We start from the raw sequence: 25,098 nt of genomic DNA, 5'->3' as shown, positions 1-25,098 counted from the left end.
CCCAACCCCAGCCGCCCCTACAGTAAAAATGCCCTCGTTCCTGCTGTGCGAATCTGGCGTAGTATAATTAACTAGTAAACTTATTTAAGCAGCTTACGAGAATTGCTAGGATGAGCAGATCACTCTACGATTCTTACCGGGATGGTCGAATGAACAATAGTACTTTGGTTTCTTTCTTTCCTTTTCTTTTGCGTTGAAAGCCTAGAAGCTTACTCGATCAACGACCATGGTGGCTTATCTCCCGTGTCCAAGTTCTCGTAGGTCCTGCACTAGCAGATCTAGCTCCCGCCGCGAGTTGCCACCTTCGCCTATTGCCTCCGCCATTCCGGCAGCGATCTCCACGGCGCGCGCCCTCATGCTAGCGTCAGCCTCCCCGACGACCTGAGCCAATGCACGTGCGAGCTCGTCGGCTTTTGGGACCATGCCAGACCAGCCCCAGCTCACGGCCAAGCCGACACGCGCTTCCTCCATGACCAGCTGAGCGTTGAAGAACTGGTCGACCGCCATTGGCCATGCCAGCATCGGAACCCCGGCCGTGCAGGCCTCCAGCACCGAGTTCCACCTGCAGTGTGTGACGAAGCAGACCACCGCATGGTGCCACAGCACGGCCACCTATGTAGGGCACCCGCGGAGCACTAGCCTGGTCCCCGCCGCGGCCGCGTGGTCCTCAAACCCATCCGAGAGTGTCACCATCGACGTGGCCTAGACGAACGGCGTGCCGCTGCGCTCCAACGTGGCAGCGAGCGCCACGGCGTGCGGCGGTGGCGGCACCATCATGGTCCTGAAGCTCACGTACGCCATCGACAAGTCCGAGAACACGTCTAGCCATGCGTTGATGTCGTGGGCGGCGAGGTCGCCTTCGCCTGCGCTAACCGATGGGGGTGCTACCGGTCCCACTACCCAGACGCTCTTGTTGGCCAAGTCCTCGAGCGGCTATGCGTCCAGGTACTTCCACTCGAGAGGATGGCAGGTATTGCACACGAACACTGCGCCCTCCATGTTCCAAAGGAAGTTATCCTTGATCGCCTCGGAGTGCTTGTCGTGGCCACCCTCTGCGTAGCCCCTGTACATCTGCGAGATCTGCCGCCATGGGAAGGACGACGCACCGGGTAGCGCCGGGAACGAGACAACATAGCCGCGCCCAACGTCACCATCGGGTGGCCTTGGCATGCGTCAGAACAGCGAGTGCGTGGCGGCCGTGGCGAGCATGCCAGACTGCGTGAAAACTAGCCACAGGATGTCGACCTGCGCCGCGTGTGGCTGCGTCCACCCATAGAAGAAATCAGAGATCATGGCTACGACGTGTTCGTCTACGGCAACGTCGTGCTCAGAGCTGGAGCGGTGCTCGTAGGGCGGCGGCGTGCACGTGGAAGTCGGTGCCCACGGAGGTCTAGCCCGACATGTCGTGGTCAACAATGGAGGGGAAGGAGAACGACCGCACCAAGGAAGGGTGCTCGGCAAGGAGCGGCGCGAGGAGGTCGGTTGTGGCGGGCGTCTCAACAATGGTGAGGAGCGAGGCAAGGTGGAGGAGAGACTGCATGTGGCCCTACGCGGGGTACGGGGACTAGTAGCACATCCGGCGCTCCGGTGGTGTTGCTGGTGCTAGAGGGGCTTGCGTGGCGGCCATGCGCCGCATACTGTGGCTGCGGTCGTCGCGTGGGTGGTCTGCTACAGCTTGTTGTGCACGGTTGGTTCAACGATTATCGGTGTAGTCTGTGGTGGATGCTTGTACTTCGTCTTACTAGCCGTATTTTTTCCAGGAACGAAAAGCATTTTTCTCTCTCAATAAATTAGTGTCGACACTGAATTTTTGTCTTCGTGTCGAGGACACACGCAGCAAGCCAGAAATGACCGCTCGATGGAGCAGATCCGCCTGGCTTCAGTGCAAGGGTGGTCGATCCTGCGTAATCCTCCTGAGACGTGCCAGTCAATTTGATCCTACAATTGACAAAGAGAGAAAGCTTATTAGTAATTAAGGGCGAAATGTGCCGGTGTTGCCAGACAGTCCCGAATGTACGGCTCTGAGAGCCGATATGAGAGGAAATCGACTAAATAGTCAATCCCAGCATATTTACAAAAATGAATCGATTAAAGCTCATGGGGTTGTATAAGAAGGATCGGTTATCATTCAGGATAAATATTATTTAAGCAAATATTAATCAATGACAATAAGATATCAATGATGATTGGTTTATACTGAGCCAATGATTACAAGTAACCGAACTACTTTTATTTAAAGAAACAACTCAACACCTCTTAATCATTTAATAAAGGTAAATCTAATGAACATGTTAGATCCCATCTATCGCCATGACCAGTGGGGCATGAGGCAGAATCATGTAGGCCGTAGAAACAACAATAGACTCGATGACCCTAACTCATTACTAATATCAGTGAGGCATGAGGCAGAATCATGCAGGCCATAATACCATAACAAGATTATGGGGCTAACACATCTTTCAACTTATCTCTACTTCAATGATCTCATAATGTGAGCTATTCATGAAAGCATTTGATATCGACTAAACAGCCAATTCAGGCATAGCGCACAGTTAAGGTCATGCCTTCTCAGGAGCGGGTCTACTAACTAACGATCCCCACTCCATGGTGTCAACAGTGGGGTGAGAGGCAGAATCCCACAGGCCATGATGACGGGCCATGAAACGGTTTTTATTAATGAATAGATCTACTCAAGATCGGACATGCCTTAACCGCACGCTATGCACGATTAAGATTAACGCAAAATAGTCGATGAAAAACATAACTCATCGTTTAAGATGTAGATTAGATTAGTTTTAGATTAGCAAACGATGAGTTAAACAAGATATAAGGCCGATTCAAATCAATCTCAATCGGGCAGAGTAATATTGTTGTAATTAGATAAATAATGAAAGTAATAAGCAATATCGGTAACTTAATTAATCTACCAAAGACTGCCATACCAAGGTAGAGCCGATAACTTGACCTTGATCTAATTCAAGCAGTGGAGTGTGAGGCAGAATCACACAGGCCGTACTTGAATTAGATAAGAATCGATAACTAGCCTATACCAGAGTCGTAGTGGGGGTCGACCGGATCGATGCAGCCATACGAACAGAGGTATAAACCATGACGGTACTTACAGACAAGCAGTGGAGGTCGACTAGAATAATGTAGCCATACTCGCTGAAGAACTCATCGAGATCTACTCTACTCCTACTCCTAAGGGGTGGCCAAAGCCAAAAAAAGTAATTGACTTTGTATTTGATTGATTGATTGATCTTTTACAAGAGCCGGGGTTTGGTATTTATACCCAGAGTCTAAACATGAACCTTACTCGAGTACGACTCAATACAATCTTTGTTATAATGAAAATATTCCTAATTTAAGATAATTTGGACTCTAATCTTTCCCCTTTTGTAGAGTCCAATATGTATCTTCTTGGTGCCAATCATATCCTGTTATCGTTATGTGCTGATATCATCTGAAGAGAATGGATCCAGTGTTGTATTTGATCTAGCAGATATCAATTTTTACTCTATTGACTCCTTGATTGGCATAATTCTAGAAGCCTACGAGTTCACGCGCTCTTCTCCAAAATTTTGGTGTAAACACATGCCCCCCAATTTTGGGATAAAATAATTTTATCCCAAAATTTCGGTTTACTGGTTTACCACGCTACAACTGTACCATCCAAAATATATGTGCGACTCCTGACTCCCTGGCCCGAGTACTATATAACATCCCAGTAGTATATTTTGTAACTTACTCGGCCTGTTCACCTTCTCCCTTCCTCTTAAGCCAACTTCAACAGCCACCGCCGTCATCGCTGAGGCCTCAAACCCTAGCAGATCATCTGTTCCAACAAGTCACCGTCCAAGCGATCTTTGCCAGATCCAAACCAGTTTTTGACTGCGATGACAACCATCGACCACGTCCCTGAGGTATGTCCCCTAGTTCTCCATTTTTTTAGTATCGGCCGCCACCCCGTATCTTCTTTCTTCTTGAATTTATTTTATTCGATTTTTAGGAAATGAGGAACGAGATCTTGATTCCATCAGCTGTCGTCCCTAACGCTTTCTTTCTCGGGCCTATGGGCGATTCTGATCCATCCGATTTTATCCACCAAGAGACCAACCAGATCCTTTTAAACAGTCTGTAGTGGATTCATCTTCCTAGAATAAAACTTCCTTCAGAAACTGGCCTAACGCACCTAAGGGATGGAGAGATTGGTTCTGTAGGGTATCTGCGAAAAAAGGTGGAGACTAGGAGCTTTATGATCTGAATCAATGCTTAACACTTTTGTTGTCTGAAATGGAGAGGAACGATTCACTTTTGATCTCTGCTTCTTATTTCTGGTCTAATGCTCTGAATGCTTTCATTTTTTGTCACGACCCAATGACCATCACTCTAGCCGATGTATACATACTGACCAGCCTTAGGATTACTGTATTGGTATAACCTTATGAGTATTTGAGTGCCAGTCCTAAGAGATTGGCCAAAATTGTAGACTGTACTGGATGGGCAAGTTATATTCTAAATCATATTGAAGATGGACCAACCGTCAGTGAAAGGGAATACGTGGCCTTTTTGAACATGTGGCTGGAAAGATTCATTTTCTACGGGTCATCTTGTGGTCCAACCTATAATCACAAACTCATGGCGGAGCACCTAGCATTAGGCAAGAATATCCCTCTCAGAAAATATCTGCTAGGAGCTGCTTATCATCTGATGTACTAGGTGGCTGCCCAATTACTAAAGAATGAGCTTTTACAGACTATCAGCGGTCCTTAGTGGCTGATACAATTGTGGCTCAACTTGTATATGCACAAGACTGTAAAGCCTGACCTCAAAGACTTGAGCTTTCCCTCCCCTAATTTTGGTGAGGAATATAGAGGCAAAGATGGAAGAACTCGATGGTGTTGAACTATGACGAGGCTGCATCGGCTATAATAATCAACTCCGATGCTGGCCAAATCTTCAAAACATTTTATAGAGGGTTTGATGCAGCCATCCTCACCTGGCTACCTTATAATGAGGAGGATGAACTAATTTTTCCTTTTAGATTTCTATTTGAATCCGATTGTTCGGACAAAACAGCAGCTGCAATCTTCAATTCTTTTATTAAGCCATGTGTCCTTCCAGCCAAATTTCGTCATGGTCATGGTAAAATGATTAAAGGCTCCTCTGCCTCAGGCAATCCTCTAACCTATGAGTTTTGCAATCCTTCGTTTGTAGCCCATTAGTTCGGCTTTGGTTAACTCCCCCCTTGTCTGTTCTTCAAGAACATCCTGAAGCCAAGGGAAGATATCAGTGACATGCTAGAAACTTCGAGAGTCTTCCAATTGGGATCAGACCTCCCTTCTTTTTCCTTACATGACTGGGTCAGGGCCAGCTTTTCTTCCAATCTCTTTGACTCCTGGTGGCAAGAATGGCATTCCCATCTCTTCTATGGGCCGGTCTATCCTCTGTGCATAGCTCTAGACAGGGAATTTGCTTCTAATAGTGAGGTAATCCCTTCATTCTCTTTTCGGATAAATTACTTGGCAAATCTTCTTGCCAACTGTCCTAGCTGATCCTTTCAGGATATTGAATTTGATCCTCCAAGCTAGGATAGGAGAGGGCGTCCGATAGATTACCAGCCGTCATGCCTAGTTTCAAGGATGGGATCAACCGCACCTTCTTTGAAGAAGTTGATGAGAACCCATGCTGCTCCCATGATCATGACATGTCCATCTCCTAAGCGCAAAGTGGTTCTAGGGGCAACTCAGAAAGCCACTACTGGAAAAAGACTCCATAGGACAAGACTATCAGCTGCTTAGGTGAACGATTCACACTTTCTTCAAACTGACGTTCAATTTTTTTATCTCATTTTTCCTCGTAGTTAACGAGCATCGCATCTCAATCTACTTTGGGCAAGGGACAACTATCTCGGGCACTTGATCCATCACCAACCGAGCCTTCATCTCAGGAGAAGCCGATTTCAATAGATGCAACCGATGCTTTCACAATGGCAAAAAATATGAGTTTTATTCTTGATATTCGTTGGAGTACTTTCCTTTTAATTTCTTGATTTGCCCGGCTTTCCAACCTTTATTTAATCACTTGTCACGCTAGACATCTTCTGAGGAAACACCCGTGCAAGAGTAGGGGCCTGGCAGTTCACCTATTGACAACGATCCCGTTGATGCTGGGAACGGTCCCATTGTTGATACTCATACTGCTGATTCCCCAACTCGGCACACATCTGATAGTAAGGAAATCGTATGCTTGGCCTATTCCTCTGCAATAAACATGAATAAAAATCTCCTCTTACCATTGCAGATATCAGCACCGGGAATTTAGAGCCGATTCAACCAGATGTTATTGGTACATTACCAGCGGTTCCCCCTCTTCTAATAAAGGCTACTACAGAGCAGGTACTACATCTTTTCACCATCCATTTTTGCGACAAACTGATTCAAAGCTCTTAATCAAGATTTCCCCTATATACAGGCCCTCGATCCTCCAGCATAGAGTTGTTCTTTTAATCTTGAGGAATATTTTGACGAAGATGAAATCAAATTGTCAGCCACCTCTTCTGCTGAATCCTTGCCAGAGGAGACCAGAAATCAGCTAAAAGATATACTGCCTATATTTGAGAAGAGCATAGTCGATTTGGTCCAGGATAATGAATCAATGCAGCGAGTCTTCTTGGGTATTCAAGGTGATCCATCCCTAGCTCTTTCTAAGGTCTTATCATATTTGCCTATTTTTGAAGATTAGGCCTTGAAGGTGAAAACAATCCAGAGGAACTTGTCCAACCGTGAAGCCTTGCTGGCCAAAAGGGATTACAACAGGCAAGAGGTCAAAGAACTAACACAGTCGATTGATGCTCTAAAGAATTCTTTCCTCGGGACTGATCCAGAGTTGTCTCAATTGGAAGCCAAACGTGCAGAGCTTGAGGGGGAGCTGGAAAACATGAAGGCCGCCCTTGATCATCGCAAGTCTACTCTGGCTCAAATACCTGATGCCATCAAGCAAAAAAAATAGGAACTGTTGGCCAAAGAGAAAGAAAGTAGAACTATCCGTAGCAGCCTTGAGAACGCTCCTGGAACAGTTGAAGAACGTGAGCACAAGATCGCAGAGGCTAATGTTGTCCGGCTTGCAATACTAAAAATCATTAAGGATGTTCTGAACGTGTAATCCATAGGTCGACACATATATCTTGCGTATGATAACTATGTCTGTCTTGTTGTATTTCTTTCTTTGGCCGAGGAGCCGATTTCAAAATAGCCAATCCCAGATTTATGATCTTGACCCTAATTGAATCTTAAAAAGTGGCTTTAATTGAGAGAACCTCTCGACTTTTTGTCTTTAGTCGCCTGACGCCGCATTTTTCTCGGTATTTAGCGAGGCGGCACTTCGCTTTCTATTAATTGCAGTTGCCTTTTGTACTTCCTCAAGGCGTCTGTCTCTTCGCTCTGCGGCTTCAAATACCAGCCGAGGGCTCCGGCCTCAAACACATTTATACTTGCAACCGCTCCTGTTCCTTTGCACTTCTCTGCCTTTGCAACCCTGTAGCGTTTTTCTCCCTTTCCAATAGATCCAAGCAACTTCATGGCTGGTGAGGACAACCGCAGTAAGAGCATGGCGGAGGAGACTCTGGAGGAGAACATGCCGGTGAGCCAGAGCCTCCGACGCATGAGGTGAGATTGGGGCCTTCCGCTTATGGCGACAATTTGCAACTTTTTGTTCATAGGGGTGAACTCTTGTTCCTAGGTTTATCATGAACGACAGGCTCCGTCCTTTTCCCAGGGCTGGTGAACCTTTTGATGATGTGTCTTCCGCGCCATCCTCATCATTGGATTCCTCTGATTCATACAACGGCGGTGATGCTCGGCGTTTCCTCTGGGAGTGGAGGGTAGCTCAGAACCTCTACTTCGAGGTGACTCGGGAAAATGGCCAACTCAAGATCCATCTCGGGGCTTCTTAGGCCGCTCTTCATGCGACTGAGGAGGAGGCTAGCACCGTTTGAGCACAACTGGCCGAGTCTGGCGCTGTGGTAACAGGTAAGATGATCTTTAGTGATGTTTCCATTCTAATTTCTTACTGCCTTCATCTTGATAGTTTCCTCCTTTTCTGTGATCATCAGCCCTGATGATATAGTTGGAATCTCTCTAACTAGTAGCGAATACGGCTGTTGATGTTGTCAATGCCCGTGGCTCCCTTATCAATGCTCGTCTCCATGATGTTCCGGCCCGTGTTCAAGAGATCGCCCTCCACGGTGTTTGTCATGGTGCGGCGGTGGTGCTGACCACAGCACAAGTTCAGACAGGGTACGAACTCCATGCCATGGAGGCTGGTTTCCCATCGAGCGATGGCCCTAAAGAACATGAGGACCTGCTGGAAGAGTTCATCATGGCAGCGGAGGCCATAGTGGACATCACATCTGCTCAAGATATAGTGAACAAGGTCTTCGATTAGTTTGTACTTAGGGTAACCTGATGAATGAAGACTCCTATTCTTTCATGAACATGCTTCAATGTAGTGTCTTTGGGTATGATCATTTTTGCTTTTGTTTTTGCTCTATAGGCGATACATATCGTATCGGCTTTTACTGTCTTCGAAGATCTTTCATTTTTGAACTAGAGGTGATATCTTCCTAGTATCGGCTATTGGAGCCGAGAACGAATCGGCTATCAAATTCAGATATCAGAATAACATCTCTTCATGCATTTTTCATTCCAAAGATCAAACGATCGATCAATCTGAGTCAAGCATCCTATTAAGCGAAACAGAACTTCTCTTAAGAAATCCATTAACTCTGAATCGCACTTACACTTTAATTTAGCATTCACATGCATCGGCCTAAACCCATTTCCAAGACTCAATGTTTATTTTCCCTTAACTCAATGGTCGACATGATGCCACGATTACTGATTAAAATAAACTTTTAGAGCCGATTACTTGAACCAACTGTTGGCCTTCATTATTAATCCTAGTGAAGCCTCCTTCCCATGTTTTGCCAGAAAGGCATTCAAAGTCTCCTAATTTCCAAAACACTGGATCGGTTGTTGCGATGCTCACAGACTCATCAGCGCGAACCACCTCGACATCATCCCCATGCCATTGAATCAAACATTGATGCATGGTCGATGGCATGCAACAGTTTGCATGAATCTAGTCACAACCAAGGAGTAAACTGCATGAGCCTTTTCCATCAATGACAAAGAACTCAACGTTTATTGCCCCTGGGTCTTAAACGTATTCCCTCCAAAGTCTCTAAGCATCATGTTGGTCTTAAGCAAATCTCTTGGTCCCTTGCCAAGCTTACGAAAAGTAGTGTAAGACATAAGATTGACAGAAGCACCTCCGTCCATTAACATTTTGTTCATCGGCTTCCCATCAACAAAACCTTTCATGTATAAAGCCTTCAAGTGCCGATGTTTGACTGGCTTATCAAATATTGCTTGGTGTGTAACCGTCAACTCGGCAATCATCTCTTCATACTCTGATTCATCAAAGTCTGAGTAAACTTCCTGATCCACTAGAGCTCTAAATTCTGATGGCAACAGAAAAGCCATTTGGATATTAGCCGATGTTTGCTTCTTATCAGCTATTTGCTTGGTACGCCACACTTGAGTTTTACTAGATGGTTGAGCCTGTTCCATCTCCTTATTCCTTAGGCGTTGCACTCTTCTCTTCTAGCTTCTTGTTAAACCTCTGGGCACCATTGGCCTTCCTGCCAAACATGTTCCCTCTGATTGTTTCCTTCTTCATGATTAGCCTAGTCTTGGTCACTCTCTTTCCCAGCCGATCATAAATACTTTTATTTTTCAAGCATCAATCCATGTTATTATGATGATATGCATTCTGGGCATGGATAGACTGGCGGTTGATTTGAGATTGCCTAAACTCCCAATATTGATTACTGCATTTTGGACAGTCATGTCTAGTAGGCAATTTCAAACCTTCGTTCCAGCAGTATCTGAAGAAAGAACAATTTCAGTGCGATTCAGCTTGCCTCCTTTCATACCTTTCTTCTTTCAGTTGACGCTGGTATTCTTGATCCTCTAACCATTGTTGATGATCTTTTTCCTTCCGCCGCCGCCACTTATTCAACAGGATTCGAGATGTGACTCATGGCCTCGTCACTCCATCCTTTGATGTTTCCCTCTACTCGTATGGGTTCTTCTGCTGATCACGACGTTTTTTAACCTCTCTGCATTCATCAGCCGATATCTGCATCTTAGGATCGACTGCTCCATCTTTTCTTGATTTGGCCGATGTTAGGACCTTAGTTTTTCCTTTGAATATCCCAAGATCAATCATATTTTGATCTCTTGGGAAAGGATTATCATCAACTTTCATTTTCCGAGGCGTATCGAACTTGAGCCTCCCTTGCTGAATAGCCCTCTGTATATGCTGTCGGAAAATTCTACACTCATTAGTGGAATGAGAAGTAGCATTATGGAACTTGCAGAACTTCTTATTCTTTAACTATTCAGGGGGCAGCATAACATGATTATCCAGCAATTTGATCTAGCCCTTCTCAAGTAAAAAGTCAAAGAGCTTGTTCGATTTCGTGACATCAAAGTCATAGCTCTCCTCGACTCCTCTTCCCCAAGGATTTGGCACCATTACTGTCTTCTTGCTCTAATTCCATTAAGCTATAGCAACCTCCTCTTCTTCGTTTTCATAGCCGTCATCTGCTGAGTTTGGATCATAAGCTTCGGCTATAGTGGTATTGTTCTAGAATCGAGTGTCTCTGCGCATACTCTAGAATTGGCTGTTGAGCACTACTACTCATTGAGCCAATTAACCCAAGTTATTAAATTCTTGTCCTAGCAGCTTTTTCTTCCATATTGGCAGCATTCCTTAGACAGCTAAAGCAGCTAGCTGATCATCGGCCAAACTCAATAAGAAGCACAAATTCCTAGTCTCTCAGAATCTCTGAAGAAACTCAGTGTCTGATTCATTAGTCCTCTGTCTCATGGTCGTTAGATCGGTGATCTTCTTTTCTCCAGTCCTAGTGTAAAAATATGTATGAAACCTCTTCTCTAGGTCAGCCCAATTGGCAATAGAGTTGACTAGTAGTGACGAGAACCAAGTGAAGGCTGGCCCTGATAGGGATAAGGAGAAGAAATGAACCCGATGGGCATTCTCAACTGATGCTTCACCCAATTGTGTAAGATATCGACTGACATGTTCTATTGTGCTTGTACTGTCTTGACCAGTGAACTTGGCGAACTCTAGGAGCCTATAATTTGTAGGAAGAGCGACCAAATTATACCATTCTGAATATGGACATTTGTATGAAAAGGTCAGACCCTTTAGCTTTAAACCAAACTGATTCTTCATCATCTCGGTCACCTTCAACAGCAACTCATCAGCTTGCGGATTTGGATTTCTCGGTACTTGCTGATCCATCTGTGGATTGAAATCTTGCATGCCTTGATATCCTGGATTTGGCATCATGTGGAGGGTGTTATAATCCATGCCATAGTGATAGCCTTGTGGAATCTCAATCTGTTGGGTTCTTTGCTGGCTTGCTGCTTGAAGTCTCTGATTATAGACATAAGGATCTATATCTCTATGGATCTTTTGAATTGATGGTGCTATTTTTTGAGCCAACAACGGTATGTGGCCTGATGTGCCAAAATTGATCATCTGGTTCTGACTTTGTCCCATCAACTGTTGTATATGTTGTATTGACGGTGTAGGATTGTACTATACCTGATTCATAGCAGTGCCTGGAGTTTGTTCAGATAAACCTTGAAGTGTCTAGACATCACCATTACCAGCTGGTACTGCTTCTTGATGGCTGGTACTGACTTGATTAGTCCCTTGAGTCGACGGATCTAGAATGTTGTAACAAGTCGATCCAACCTGACCAACTGGAATCCCATAAATCGCTTCTTTTATGGCGTTGTGAAATGCGTCAATGAAAGCTTCATTGCGGCTTGATATGGCATCACGAACAGATTTGTCTATGGCTTCTGTAAAGAAACGCCTGTCTTTAGCTTCAACTGTATCTGTCTACCCGTGTAGTAGAACTCTTGGTAGTGGAAATTTTTGAATAATTGTATTGTCATGTGTTTTGGTGTAGGACAACAAACACTTCTTCTAAAATTCTTCTGTAGTCTTGCCAATGGTATCCCTATCCTCATCAGGTAGGTCTTCATAGTGTACCATAAGGATGTTGTCGTTCTTGTGAGCCACCATGATGATTATGGGGTCCCAAATGTGTGTCGACACAGAATTTTTGCATCTGTGCCGAGGACACATGCAGCATGCCGGAAGAGTCCGCTCGATGGAGCAGATCCGCTTGGCTTCAGTGCAAGGGTGGTCGATCCTACGCAATCCTTTCGAGACATGCCAGTCAATTTGACACTGCAATTGACAAGGGGAGAAAGCTTATTAGTAATTAAGGGCGGAACATGTCGGTGTTGCTAGACAGTCCCGAATATGCGGCTCTGAGAGCCGATATGAGAGGAAATCGACTAAATAGTCGATCCCAGCATATTTACAAAAATGAATCGATTAAAACTCATGGGGTTGTATAAGAAGGATCGATTATTATTCAGGATAAATATTATTTAAGTAAATATTAATCAATGGTAATAAGATATCAATGATGATTGGTTTATACTGAGCCAATGATTACAAGTAACTGAACTCATTTTATTTAAAGAAACAACTCAACACCTCTTAATCATTTAATAAAGGTAAATCTAATGAATATGTTAGATCTCATCTATCGCCATGACCAGTGGGGCATGAGGCAGAATCATACAGGCCGTAGAAACAACAATATACTCAACGACCCTAACTTATTACTAATATCAGTAGGGCATGAGGCAGAATTATGCAGACCGTAATACCATAACAAGATCATAGGGCTAACACATCTTTCAACTTATCTCTACTCCAATGATCTCGTAATGTGAACTGTTCGTGAAAGCATTCGATATCGACTAAACAGCCGATTCAGGCATAGCGCATAATTAAGGTCATACCTTCTTAGGAGCGGGTCTACTAACTAACGATCCCCACTTCACGGTATCAACAGTGGGATAAGAGGCGGAATCCCACAGGCCCTGATGACGGGCCATGAAACGATTTTCATTAACTAATAGATCTACTCAAGATCGGACATGCCTTAACCGCACGTTATGCACGATTAAGATTGACGTAAAACAGTCGATGAAGAACATAACTCATCGTTTAAGATGTAGATTATATTAGTTTTATATTAGCAAACGATGAGTTAAACAAGATATAAGGCCGATTCAGATCAATCTCAATCGGACAGAGTGATATTGCTATATTTAGATAAACAATAAAAGTAATAAGCAATAACGGTAACTTAATGAATCTACCAAAGACTGTCATACCAAGGTAGAGCCGATAACTTGACCTTGATCTAATTCAAGCAGTGGGGTGTGAGGTAGAATCACACAGGCCATACTTGAATTAGACAAGAATCGATAACTAGCCTATACCAGAGTCGCAGTGGGGGTCGACCGGATCGATGCAGCCATACGTAGGGATGAAAACGGATCGGATACGGACGGATATAATCGATATCACATTTGTTTTCATATTTCTGTCCGGATTCGAATTCGAATACGGATAGTGTCAACTATGTCGGATAGGATACGATTGGATATCGACATCATAAATATGCGATTTGAGTATTCGGATACGGATATGGTATCGGATGTTGGATATCCGGACTCGGATATGGACAGATCTCAACCCCTCTAAACGGATTCGGTTTCGAATACGGTCGGAAAATATCCGTACCGTTTTCATCCCTAGCCATACGAACAGAGGTATAAACCATGACGGTACTTACAGACAAGCAGTGGAGGTCGACCGGATCGATGCAACCGTACTCGCTGAAGAACTCGTCGAGATCTACTCTACTCCTACTCCTAAGGGGTGACCGGAGCCGAAAAAAATAATTGACTTTATATTTGATTGATTGATTTTTTACAATAGCCGAAGTTTGGTATTTATACCCGGAGTCTAAACATGAACCTTACTCGAGTATGACTCAATACAATCTTTGGTATAACGAAAATATTCCTAATTTAAGATAACTTGGACTCTAATCTTTCCCCTTTTGTAGAGTCCAATATGTATCTTTTTGGTGCCAATCATATCCTGTTATCGTTATGTGCTGATATCATCCGAAGAGAATGGATCCAGTGTTGTATTTGATCCGGCAGATATCAATTTTTACTCTATCGACTCCTTGGTGGACATAATTCTGAAAGTCTGCTAGTTTTCGCACTCTTCTCCTAAATTTGGTGTAAACAATTAGCTAACCGTACTTTTCCACCTGCCTTACAGCCAAACGAACGAGGTCTAAGAAAGCCTTGTGTTAGCAGGTAGCGGGGTAGGCGAAGAAGGGAATTCGGGGATCGGAAAAACAGAACTAGTACGTAGAATGGAAATCGTCGTGTTTGGAGACCTAAGAAGTTTATAACATCCAGCATGCCTCATTTCCTCTCTCTTGAACGGAAGGAGTACGCTAAATGCCACAACTGATCATTAACTGGTCCTATTTGCAAATAAAAAATGCACTGCCATGCAGTAGAGAAACGAATGCTTCCATGTGTACTTTTATTTTTTACGGTTGAGTCTCGAAGTTACGATCCGTCCCTAAGATCTTTTGGCTTTGGATCGACGCTATAACGTTTAAGGTCGTCCTAGAACGCTCATCCTTAATGCCTGTAAAATTCTCACACTCCGAGCGTCCGAAGTGTTTGAGGCCTTCAGCGGCGTTAAGGTGGAGCCCACATGCCAATAGAGTGATATGTGAGAGACAACAGTTGTAGCACCTTTAGCTCGAGGTCGGTTCTCAAGTTTTCTGCGCTGACCGGTCTCAATGACAGGTTTCATATCACTGTTTTCGAGACATGACAGGATTGAAAACTGAGTATAAAACAGGCCCTCCCAATGTATAGTTTTATTTCACGGTTTTATAGGCTAGCTGCAACATTTAATTTCTACTTTGTGTCACGATCAAGTATGCCATATGAACTGTGAGCCATTTGATATTATTCTAAATAAATGAAAAAATATATTTCAGTAATTATCTTCAGTATTCGATTGACACACTCACATTCACATAGCTATTTCCACACTACAGGCTGCAGCATTCACATTCAGTTTGTTTGTTAGTTTTAGCCAGCCTAAACCAGCCAGCTAATAGTATTTTTTTCTCACACCAAAACAGCATCAGTATTTTTTTCTCACACCAAAACAGCATCAGCCAGCCTAAACTAGCTTAGAAATCAACCAGCGAACGGGCCGAGAAATTTTCAGAAAAGTAATTCATGATGAGCTCTCACTAGACGCAACTAAAATTGAAAACTGTGGAATGCGCAGTATCATCTTCACCAAAATTAACTTCAGGAAAAGTAATACACACAGAGAATGGCACAGATTTATCTTCACCAAAACCAAAAGTAACTCAGGATGAGAATGACACAACTAGACGCAGAAAGTCTGACACACTAGTAGAAAATTCGATCTGAGCTTCCCGTCACTGCCGTGGAGCAAGCCCGGCCGCGGCGTGAGGAGCCGGCAGCGGCGCAAGGCTGCCTGGCCGCGGGCACGGGGCCGCCTGGGCGAGAGTTGGTCGCCACCCACGGGCACGGTGGCCGCGACGCCAGGCCAAGGCCGTGCTCGCCGCTCAGCCATGTTGCAGGGGGTTGCCGCTAAACATCGTCGCCGCCGCGGGCTTGGAGACGCGCGGGTCCGCCACCTGGAGGCACCTCCGGGTGCGAACTCGTGGCCACGAGGGCTTCCGCCGCCGCAGAAGGACCGCCGCCGCCGGGGAAGACACGGCCGCAACGCCAAGCAGTCGCTGCCGCGGAGCCGCACACACGCGACGAGTCCGTAGACTGCAGCAGGCCGCACGGGATGGGATGAAACGAGGGGCTTTTATATTTTTACCATTGGATTGTTCCGATTATCACTCTTATAACTTTACCACACGAGAGAAGTTTGAGTTTTTAATTTACCACTTTTACATATGTGGCAAGCCACGCCAGCCCGACACGTTGGCGTCCAGTCAGCATGGGCACATGAAATGTCCTTTTACCCCAGCCTTGCTCCTCTGTCTCCATCTCCGACAGCGGGGTCCTGCAGCACATGTCACTACCAGGTGGGCCCCACTCGTCAACTCCGTCTTCTAGACGATGCGCATGACAATGCTGCCGTGGAGGCAGCGCGCGCGGCCTCCGATAATGCTAGATCCGCGGCCAAGCACAGCGACGCGCGCCGAGCCAAGGTACCAAGCGAGGACCTCGAGCGGCGGTGCCGGCGTCAGCGCCGACGAACAGGAAGGCTCAGAAGAAAGGCTTGGCCGCCGGGACAGGCGGGGGCGTTCAATGCACAAGCACACCCGTGCCATGGCGTGGGACTGGGAGGCGCCGATGCGCAAGGTGCAGCATCCACATCCCGTGGGCAGGCGTCGGGTATCCCGATGTTGGCCGCGGACGACTCCGAGACGGCATCCTCCTCGGCGTCGTCCTCCTCGTCGGCTGGCGGCGACGACTGCGAGCATGTGCATGGGCACATGGAACGCGGCCTCCCCAACGGCGACGTCTACACGGGCCAATGACGCGGCGGCGCGCCGCACGGGGCCGGCAAGTGCCTGTGGACCGACGGGTGCATGTACGAGGGGGAGTGGCGGCACAGCAAGGCCACGGGGCGGGGCAAGTTCTCCTGGCCGTCGGGCGCCACTAAGCCTGGGCGTTCGGGTTACCCGATTTTTTCGGGTCGGGTAATTCGGGTAATTCAAAATTCGGGTAATGAAAATTGCTACCCGATATTACCTCCGAAAAAACACTACCCGCAAATTCGGGTACCCGATAATTCGGGTTCGGGTATTACCCGATATACCCAAATTTATAGAAAACAACAAACTACACTAAATTTCAGTAGCGATCTATACATAATTTCAGCAGCAATTTGTATAGAATTTCAATAGCAATTTGTAGAGAATAATATATTACAGTCAATCATTCAAATAGAGAGAATTATATTCTAATAAAGTGATAAGTTAAATGGTTCAGCTAAAACACATGATAAATACAAAGACAAAAACAAATCTTTGGGTAGTTCGGGTAGTTTGGGTACTGGGAGATATTACCCGAATTACCCAAACTAATTTCGGGTAATCAAAATCGCTATCCGAATTTGGGATCGGGTACCTCGGGTTCGGGTAATTCGGGTCCAGGTTCGGGTAATTCGGGTACGGGTAATGGGTATCGGGTATTTTGCCTAGGCTTAGGCACCACCTACGAGGGCGAGTTCAAGGACGGGTTCATGGACGGCTCCGGCACCTACACCTACTGAGGGTCCTGGTCCATGAACCTCAAGCACGGCAGCGGGAAGAAGAGCTACGCGTCAGCGATGATGGACGTCGTCCCCAACCTCCGCACGAAGCGGATGATGCCACCGCCGCCACCGCTCGTATCTCCTAGGCCCACGCGCGCCCGAGGTTGGCCTTGCCTACAAATCGAGGCTCCCCAGTGTGCCGCGCCGCCTCAGAAATCCTAGCCGCCCATAGCCCTAGTGCTCCCTAGCTCCCGCATGCAGCCGCCGTCCATAGAGATCCCGCCGGCGGCGATCTCCGTAGTGGCCGCATCCACGTCGATGAGAACCGGCCCACGATCTCCGTACCAAGGTGAGGAAGCCTCTAGTATCGCTCTCATCCTCCCTCTCCCTCTCTTCTGTGCGCGGTAGCTCGCCGAAGCCGCCGCCTTTACCTGAGCCGCCCAGCCGCATTGTTCGCCGTCTCTGGCCGCCGTTCGTCGGCGAGATCCACCCAGCAGAGTTTGACGTGTCGAGCTCCGCGCCCCTGTGCCACCCGCATGCCTGGCAGAGCCCCCTAGCGCCTGTGCCACCGTCTTTCGGCGATGCTCCGCCGCGCCTTGCGTTCCACCACCGCGAGCAGAGGAGCTGGCTGCCGCCATCGCCAAGCCGGCCGAGCCGAGCCTGTCTGGCTACCACGGGCGAGCCCCGCGGGGCAGCGTGGCCTGCTAGCGCCACCGTCTGACCGATCGAGGAGCCCCTGGCCGGCTACCCTCTCCCACGCCGAGGCCCCCTTTCCTCTACATGAACGGTGCAACCATGGCCATGGGCAGGAGATGTGGGGCCCACCTGGCAGTGACATGTGTTGCGGGACCCGGCTATCGGAGAGGGAGAGAGAGGAGCAAGACAAGGGTAGCAAGGATATTTCACGTGTCCATGTTGACTAGGCGCCAGCGTGTTGGGCTGGCGTGGCTTACCACATGCGCAAATGTGATAAATTAAGAACTCAAACTTCTCTCATGTGGTAAAGTTGTAAGTGTCATCCTAAGAGTGATAATCGGATGAGCGACAATCTTAATAATGGTAAAAATGTAAAAGCCCCATGAAATGAAAGGAACCCGCTCAGTGCAGGATTCATGCGTTTTCCAACGCGTGGGAAATGACGCCGACTCTTCGTGTCCATGAAACTCTGATACTCTCTTTCTCGATACAGGTAAAATAGTGATTTTTCTGATACGTCGTCTCATTTAATTTCCATAAAACTTTCGTGACATCCCATTTAGACTGACCTAAAGCCTCCTTAAGTTCACCTCGTGTAGTGTATATATGATCGACCTCAAACACCTTATGGACCCCTTATTTCATGCACTCTAGATGCCCTTAGATATTAGTTGAATGTCAAACAAATGGGTAGATTAAACCCATGGACAAGCACCATGACAGTGTGATTAACCCCTAATGATTTCCCTAATTAGTCAGTGGCTCGAGGGCTACACTTGTCGTGTACGCTCGGGCGTACTCTCCGGGCCATTAGCGAATGTCTTGGTGGGCCTCCTAAGGGCCAGTTCGGGAAAAGGCCTTGGCGCCTAGGAAACGACCTGAGAGGCTAAGTCTTTGTATTAGTCACTCGTGCCTCGACTGGGCTAAAGAAGCTCCCGATCCCAGGGCATAACTGCGGAGCAAGTGCCACCATGCACATCCTGGTCTTGGCATCGGCCGGGGTCGACGTCAAGAATATATCTCGGAATCTGTTAGGCACCTGGGACGCCTCGGGTGCAGGCCAGGCATGTTTGGATGAAGCCCTGGGCTAAAATGCCTGGCCTGCAACCTTGCCTCTAGCCTACCTAGAATGTATTTGGTTGGAACTCTGAGATATTTGCCTGGGAAGCACTTGCCTGTGTCACTTGCCTGCCACAAGGTGATAGAAATCGGTCGTCTGGCTTCTCAGTCAATCTGCCTGGACATATAATAAATGTACTAATCTCTTTCCTCTACTCAAGGCTCAAGGCTCGAGGATCAAGAAAGATGTGACGAACTCAATATTTATTTAAACACAGGAACTTGCTAAACCAAAAGATGCCTGCTCTTCCATTCACAGAGGCAAGATATCAGGCTTCAACCAAAAAAAGCTATGGTTGTGTTTAGTTCGGTGAAATTTGGGAATTTGGCTACTGTAGCACTTTCGTTTTTATTTGGCAATTAGTATTCAATCATGGATTAATTATGCTCAAAACGTTTGTCTCGTGATTTCCAACCAAACTGTGCAATTAGTTTTTTTTCGTTTAAATTTAATGTTCCATGCACGTATCATAAGATTCGATGTGATGGCTACTGTAGCACTATTTGAGAAAACTTTTTGGAACTAAATAAGGTCTATGAATTTTTTTTTATGTGAATTACAATGCCTATGAAATTAGAGTATGACTGAACAGATAATTTTGCCGACCGTAAATGGTAGGTCACAGTCAACTGAAATGCCCAGATACAAGCCAAGCATGCCCCGAGAGCCTGACAGCCAGGCAGGGCGTCAGGCTCCGTCAGGGGTCTATTTTCTCCATTCTCCTCTGAGGCCGTGTGCCCGTGTCGGCTAGCGCGGGGTCACACCCGAGGCGTAACCGTCACGACAAGGACTTCCACGCACCGCCCGCATTCTGGACAACTCGAGCTGCACGCCTTCTCTGCTATATGGAACCCGTTAAAGATTATAGTTATTGTACACCATTTAGAAACTTGACAAACTAAATAAACGGAGGTATCTTCTAATCTTTATTAGATGTATAAGAAAGCAACCCGAAGGTACTAGGACATAGCATGACTTGTATGTCAGTAAAGTGAAGAGTAGTAGGAAGCCACGTACGGCGATACCTAAACACTAGCGGAATGAAAAATAATAGGAAGCCCCAATAAAGCAGCTAGCGCAGTTCTGTCAGTCCTAAACACAGCATTGTTTCTCCGTTTCCAAATATGCCAGCAGCACAATAGCAGGAAGGTTGTGAAGTATTTTGCCGGTTCGTGGCCTATGAAGGACTTTTTGATCCAGCTATTGGCTTACAGTAGAAATTTAAGAGATTTTTAGTCTGAGCAGGACTACAAGACTATCCGAGTGTATCACACATAAGACAAGGAAGAATAGATAGTTGTAGTAAACATGGTTATTGTGATATAAACTAGTTGCTTTGATTTCACATAAAAACTGTGCTAATTGTCCGTGTTTCATGAACACTCATGTAACAGTGACGATTGGCTACAAACAAAATATTGCAAACATCATGTTAAAAATAAAATATTGCAAACTTGAATTATCACGATATTATTTTTTGTTCCTGTTGTAACGCACATGCATAAATTCAATAACACTAAGATTCAGTAAGTCAAAAATATGGCTCAGCTACTGAGATGTCAAAATAGTGATGTTATTGTACTGATTGTAGTGATATGCAACTTGATTTATTATCACTTTATGACTGTAGTGATATACTGATATGCAACGCAAGGGACAAACTCATAAAATTAGCAAGACAGGCTAAGATGGCTTTGCAAAACTTCAATTGAGGTGTTTTCACTCCAATACCTGCACTCCTTTTTTTTCTCCTTAAAAAAAAGTGACATGAGCTTGGTCAAACGCAAACAAATCTGCGTCTCAACAATGAACCTCAAGAAGCACAAACCACGTTCCAAAATCCGAGCCCAAACCCAACACAACTCCGTGTCTGGCCCCGACGGTTGAGCCCAAATACTTATGACCCACTACTAAGCCCATGGTCCAACGCCATCTCCTCCTCCGCTCCGACGCGCCCGACCCACCACCACATCCCACATGGCTGCGCTCGCCGACGTCGACTCCTCGCCACCTCCGCCGTGCAAGTCATCCAAAGGCAAGGCGAAGATGGACGACGAGGCGGAGGCGGAGGGCGCGGAGAAGATGTGCGGTATCTGCTACGTCGACGGCCGGCGGGCCATCCGCGGCGAGCTGGACTGCTGCGCCCATTTCTTTTGCTTCGTCTGCATCATGGCCTGGTCCCGCGTCGAGTCCCGCTGCCCCTTCTGCAAGGCCCGCTTCCGCACCATCCGCCGCCCGCCCGTCGCCGGCCGGTTCCCCGACGAGCGAATCGTCTCCGTCCCCGAGCGCAACCAGGTATGCAGCTTGGTACCCTTAAACTAATCTAATCTAATCCCCGGACCTATCGGATCTCCGTAGCTGCGCCTGTGTAGTAGAAATCCTCGTGTCCATGACTGCGAATTCCAGCAAATTTGCCATTGATTACTCCGTACTGTATGGTATTCCGCTGCCCTGCAAATATGTCATGTCAGGACGCCATGAATTCTCCGCCGGACAATACTGACGTGCTGTGTTGGCTGCGCAGGTATACAATCCTCAGGGCAACGGGAGCAGCACAGTGGGCGGAGACCCTTACGTGAACACCATATGCACCGTTTGCAGCAGCTCCAGCGACGACGAGCTCCTGCTACTCTGCGAGCTCTGCGACTCAGCTGCGCACACTTACTGCGTAGGGCTGGGGACAACCGTGCCGGAGGGGGACTGGTTCTGCAAGGACTGCGGGACGATCAGAGATGATCAGTTGAGATGGCAGGCTGAGAATCAGGGTGAATTTGAGATCGGCGTCGATGTTCCGGATGCTGAGCCAGTTCCAGACCCCTTGGTTTCTGGTGTTGTGGATGAGGAGCATGATCTGGAAAGGACAGATGCGTGGAGTGGTGGCGGCTCGATGGGTGACCCAGTTCCTTCCATTTATGACATTGTGGATGATGATTTTGCTGCCATTGCTGGGATCTCTAGGAGGAGGGTTCCTGAGGATATTCGACCCCAGGGTACTTCAGCTGGATCTCAGTGTCCCAGATCGACCCAGGGACGAGACAATGGTCTTGCAGCCTATCATGCTCGCATTCGCCTTGAAGTTGAGAGAGCTAGAACATTGCGCAATTCTCGCAATCTTGATAAGCGCATAAGGGAGCTGCGGGAGAACTGGGCTGCTCTGCGTGATGGTTCTGTGGGGTTTGCTCCGCATATGCCTGGCAGAAGAAAGAAGGATATGGCTGGTTCTGCTTCTGTTGCTACTGAGCATCAGCGTTATGCAGAGCCTGTAACTCCCAGTTCTCGAAATGGCGCCGCTGCAGCTTCTGTTCCGCTGCGAACACCCTTATCTGAGGAAACTAGCACCTCACTGGGCCATAGTAAAAAAGTCTTGCACAAGGACACTCGTGATGCCCGTAAGGCATGGAAAAGGTTGGAGATGGCAAAATCATCTGGTGGGAGGAAGATATCTAACACACCTGCCTCCCTTAACTGCAGTCCCATATTTTCCATGGGGAACAGATCGACTTCTTACAGTCCAATTGATACAATTGTGGGACACAAGAACGTGAATCTGCCTAATAAGTCTTGTGAGCAAAATTATTCAATCTGTGGTCATGGTACAAAAGTGGAACATACACCACCTGCGGATAACTCTAGAGGATGCCATAGCTTGCCTGAGAACAGTCGTGCCTCGGTTCATGAGAGGATGGTTTCTTTTCAGAATCGAATAAATCAGGTAAGCCTTAATGACAAAGTTGCCTCATCAACCCACAATCGGCATGTTGATCAATCATTAGTATCTTCCTGTAGCACACACAGATCAGAAAAACTCAAATCAGACATGCTGCATCCACAAAAGTACAGTTCATCATCTGGCCAGTCAGCTGTGACTTCATCCTTACAGTTAGGACCTAGTGTTGGATCTGGGAGCCAATCCACTATGATGGCAAACCCTGAGGAATCTTCAGCTGTTTGTGTTGAAGGTAGTGCTGCAACCATTGAAGTTAGGAAAAGTTCTAGTCCAGACCGGCATGAGCGCAAGAGAAAACACAGTTCAGAAAGATGCCATGATCAAGGATCCAAAAGGTCCAGGTCAACCTGTAAAATTGCAAAAAGTGAGATTTCTTCTTTGGCCATTCGTGAGTTGAAACTACTCAAGATAGACAAAACACATGGTAAGAAATTCCTTTACAATTCTTATGTTCACTAACATAACATCTGTTTTGCTCACATTTTTTATTTCATAAACCACTGTTTGGTATGCAGGTTCTGACAGATTCAAGGAAGTTGCTCGGGCAGCAACACATTCCATCTTGGCTGCCTGCAGATTTGAGCATTCGCCATCACAATCCCTTGCACTCTCAAGACCTGTCTGCAAGCACAGCCCCAAAGTCAAACAACTGAACTCGTCAGCAATTAGTGATTTTTGCAGAGAATGCTTGCGTAACTTTGTTAAAGAAGCCATCAGTTTGGCGTTGTCTGGCAGGCCGATGGATCAAACTGGTACCTCCTGTTAGATTGTACATTGTAGACAAGTTTGGGATTCTTTCTTGTCAGGTCATTGTGAATACCTCAAAGCACAAACTAGGGACAAGTTGTACATTTTATGGCATGTTAATGCTGTTCTGCAGTGTAGTTGCTAGGTCTAATCAGTACTGTAACAACTAAAAAAATATTCTCTTTAATATGCCATGACCATGGTTGCAGTACTGGAACCGAACATTTCCCGGCTACTGAGGTGTGGTTTGTGCACCTGAGCACAGAATCGGTCTCACATCATAGCATGGTTGGGTTGTAAATGTTGGCTATTAGTGGGTGGATATAAGTCTCCCGAAGGAAAAAAAAAACTCGATGAAATTTGCATAATTGCTGATTTCAACTGTCTTGAACTCTTGATGCTGTCTTTTGATGGTTAAACTGAAGCTTTCCACTGCTGAGGAAAGCAGACAGCTATTGTAGAGATATTGTAGCCTGTCTGAATCCAAGCATTACCTAAAATGTTTAAACAAGTTGTTGCCCAACTTGTTATGTTTATCTATTTTTCATGAATCGTTTATTATGTAAGAGTAAGAAACAATTGTGTTATAACAAATGTTGTAAATAGCGGGAATTTAGTGGGTTTTATAGAAAATCATTAACTAATTATGCACGAAAACATTTAACTAAGAAAATTTTCATGAACATAAATACTAAAATACATGTACACATGCTCTAGGAGAACATGTCTCCACATCAATTACTTAAAAAATCACTGAATCAGTTAGTATATACTCACGGCTATGATCAACATTCAATATTCATTCAACACGATCAACATTCAATATTCATTCAACACTCAATATTCAATAGTTTAGCAATTATTTAATGGTTTATTAAAAAGAACATGATAGATAGGCATGGATTATACTCTAGAGTAAGGAGTGAACATTTGTCTTGGTGACGAGTAGTGATGCTAAATTTTTCGCTGCTAAGGCAAATAGCGGTGTTTAACGAAATTAAAGCGGCAATAGCAGAACAACTGATAATATCGAAACGTTAGACCCTTGAAAAAGCTATAGTGGTGCTACATCGGGCTATTATAAGTATTGTCCATACCAAAAAGAATGTTTTCTAGTTTTGTCATAAGCTAAACCATCTTAAATTTGACCAAGTTATATAAAAAAAAGTACCAATATTTATAGCACTAAATAAGTATTATTAAATTTATCATGAAATATATTCTCATAGTATACCTATTTAATGTCATAAATGTTAATATTTTTTTCTATACTTTGTTAAATTTAAGACAGTTTAATTTAGAATAAAGCTAGAATGATACTTTTTTTTGAACGTGTGGAATAGAGAAGATGATGATTTCTGTCATCAGCTACCAACTCAATGAAGGTCAATGACTTATGTCAGCAGAAATGATACAGAATAGCATATGTTGCACAATATATACTGACTTTTGAACAGCACTAAGCAAAGTGTGTAACCAACACATG

At 45.8% G+C, this 25,098-nt stretch overlaps 1 protein-coding gene and 1 pseudogene across 1 annotated transcript; one reads left to right on the top strand and one right to left on the bottom strand.

The window, feature by feature from the left end:
• Positions 1 to 234: 234 nt before the first annotated feature.
• LOC136526064 (UDP-glycosyltransferase 89B2-like) lies at positions 235 to 1,540 on the bottom strand (annotated as a pseudogene).
• A 19,515-nt stretch (positions 1,541 to 21,055) lies between these two features.
• On the top strand, positions 21,056 to 23,941 carry LOC136528426 (protein PARALOG OF AIPP2-like). The gene is made up of 3 exons (XM_066521381.1): positions 21,056 to 21,433; positions 21,663 to 23,289; positions 23,381 to 23,941. The coding sequence occupies exons 1-3, from the start codon at positions 21,116 to 21,118 to the stop codon at positions 23,629 to 23,631; spliced, it is 2,196 nt and encodes a 731-aa protein (XP_066377478.1). The 5' UTR covers positions 21,056 to 21,115; the 3' UTR covers positions 23,632 to 23,941.
• The last annotated feature ends 1,157 nt before the right edge of the window (positions 23,942 to 25,098 follow it).

The sequence above is a fragment of the Miscanthus floridulus genome, chromosome 19 (assembly GCF_019320115.1).
Source record: "Miscanthus floridulus cultivar M001 chromosome 19, ASM1932011v1, whole genome shotgun sequence".
NCBI lineage: Eukaryota > Viridiplantae > Streptophyta > Magnoliopsida > Poales > Poaceae > Miscanthus > Miscanthus floridulus.
The sequence above is the reverse complement of the archived record's forward strand: the minus strand, read 5'-3'. Positions and strand labels throughout refer to the sequence as shown.

Coding starts and splice junctions, on each gene's coding strand:
- LOC136528426 (XM_066521381.1), top strand. CDS start 21,116: ATGGCTGCGCTCGCCGACGTCGACTCCTCGCCACCTCCGCCGTGCAAG. Junction 21,434..21,662: donor CCGTCCCCGAGCGCAACCAG/GTATGCAGCTTG, acceptor TTGGCTGCGCAG/GTATACAATCCTCAGGGCAA. Junction 23,290..23,380: donor CAAGATAGACAAAACACATG/GTAAGAAATTCC, acceptor TTTGGTATGCAG/GTTCTGACAGATTCAAGGAA.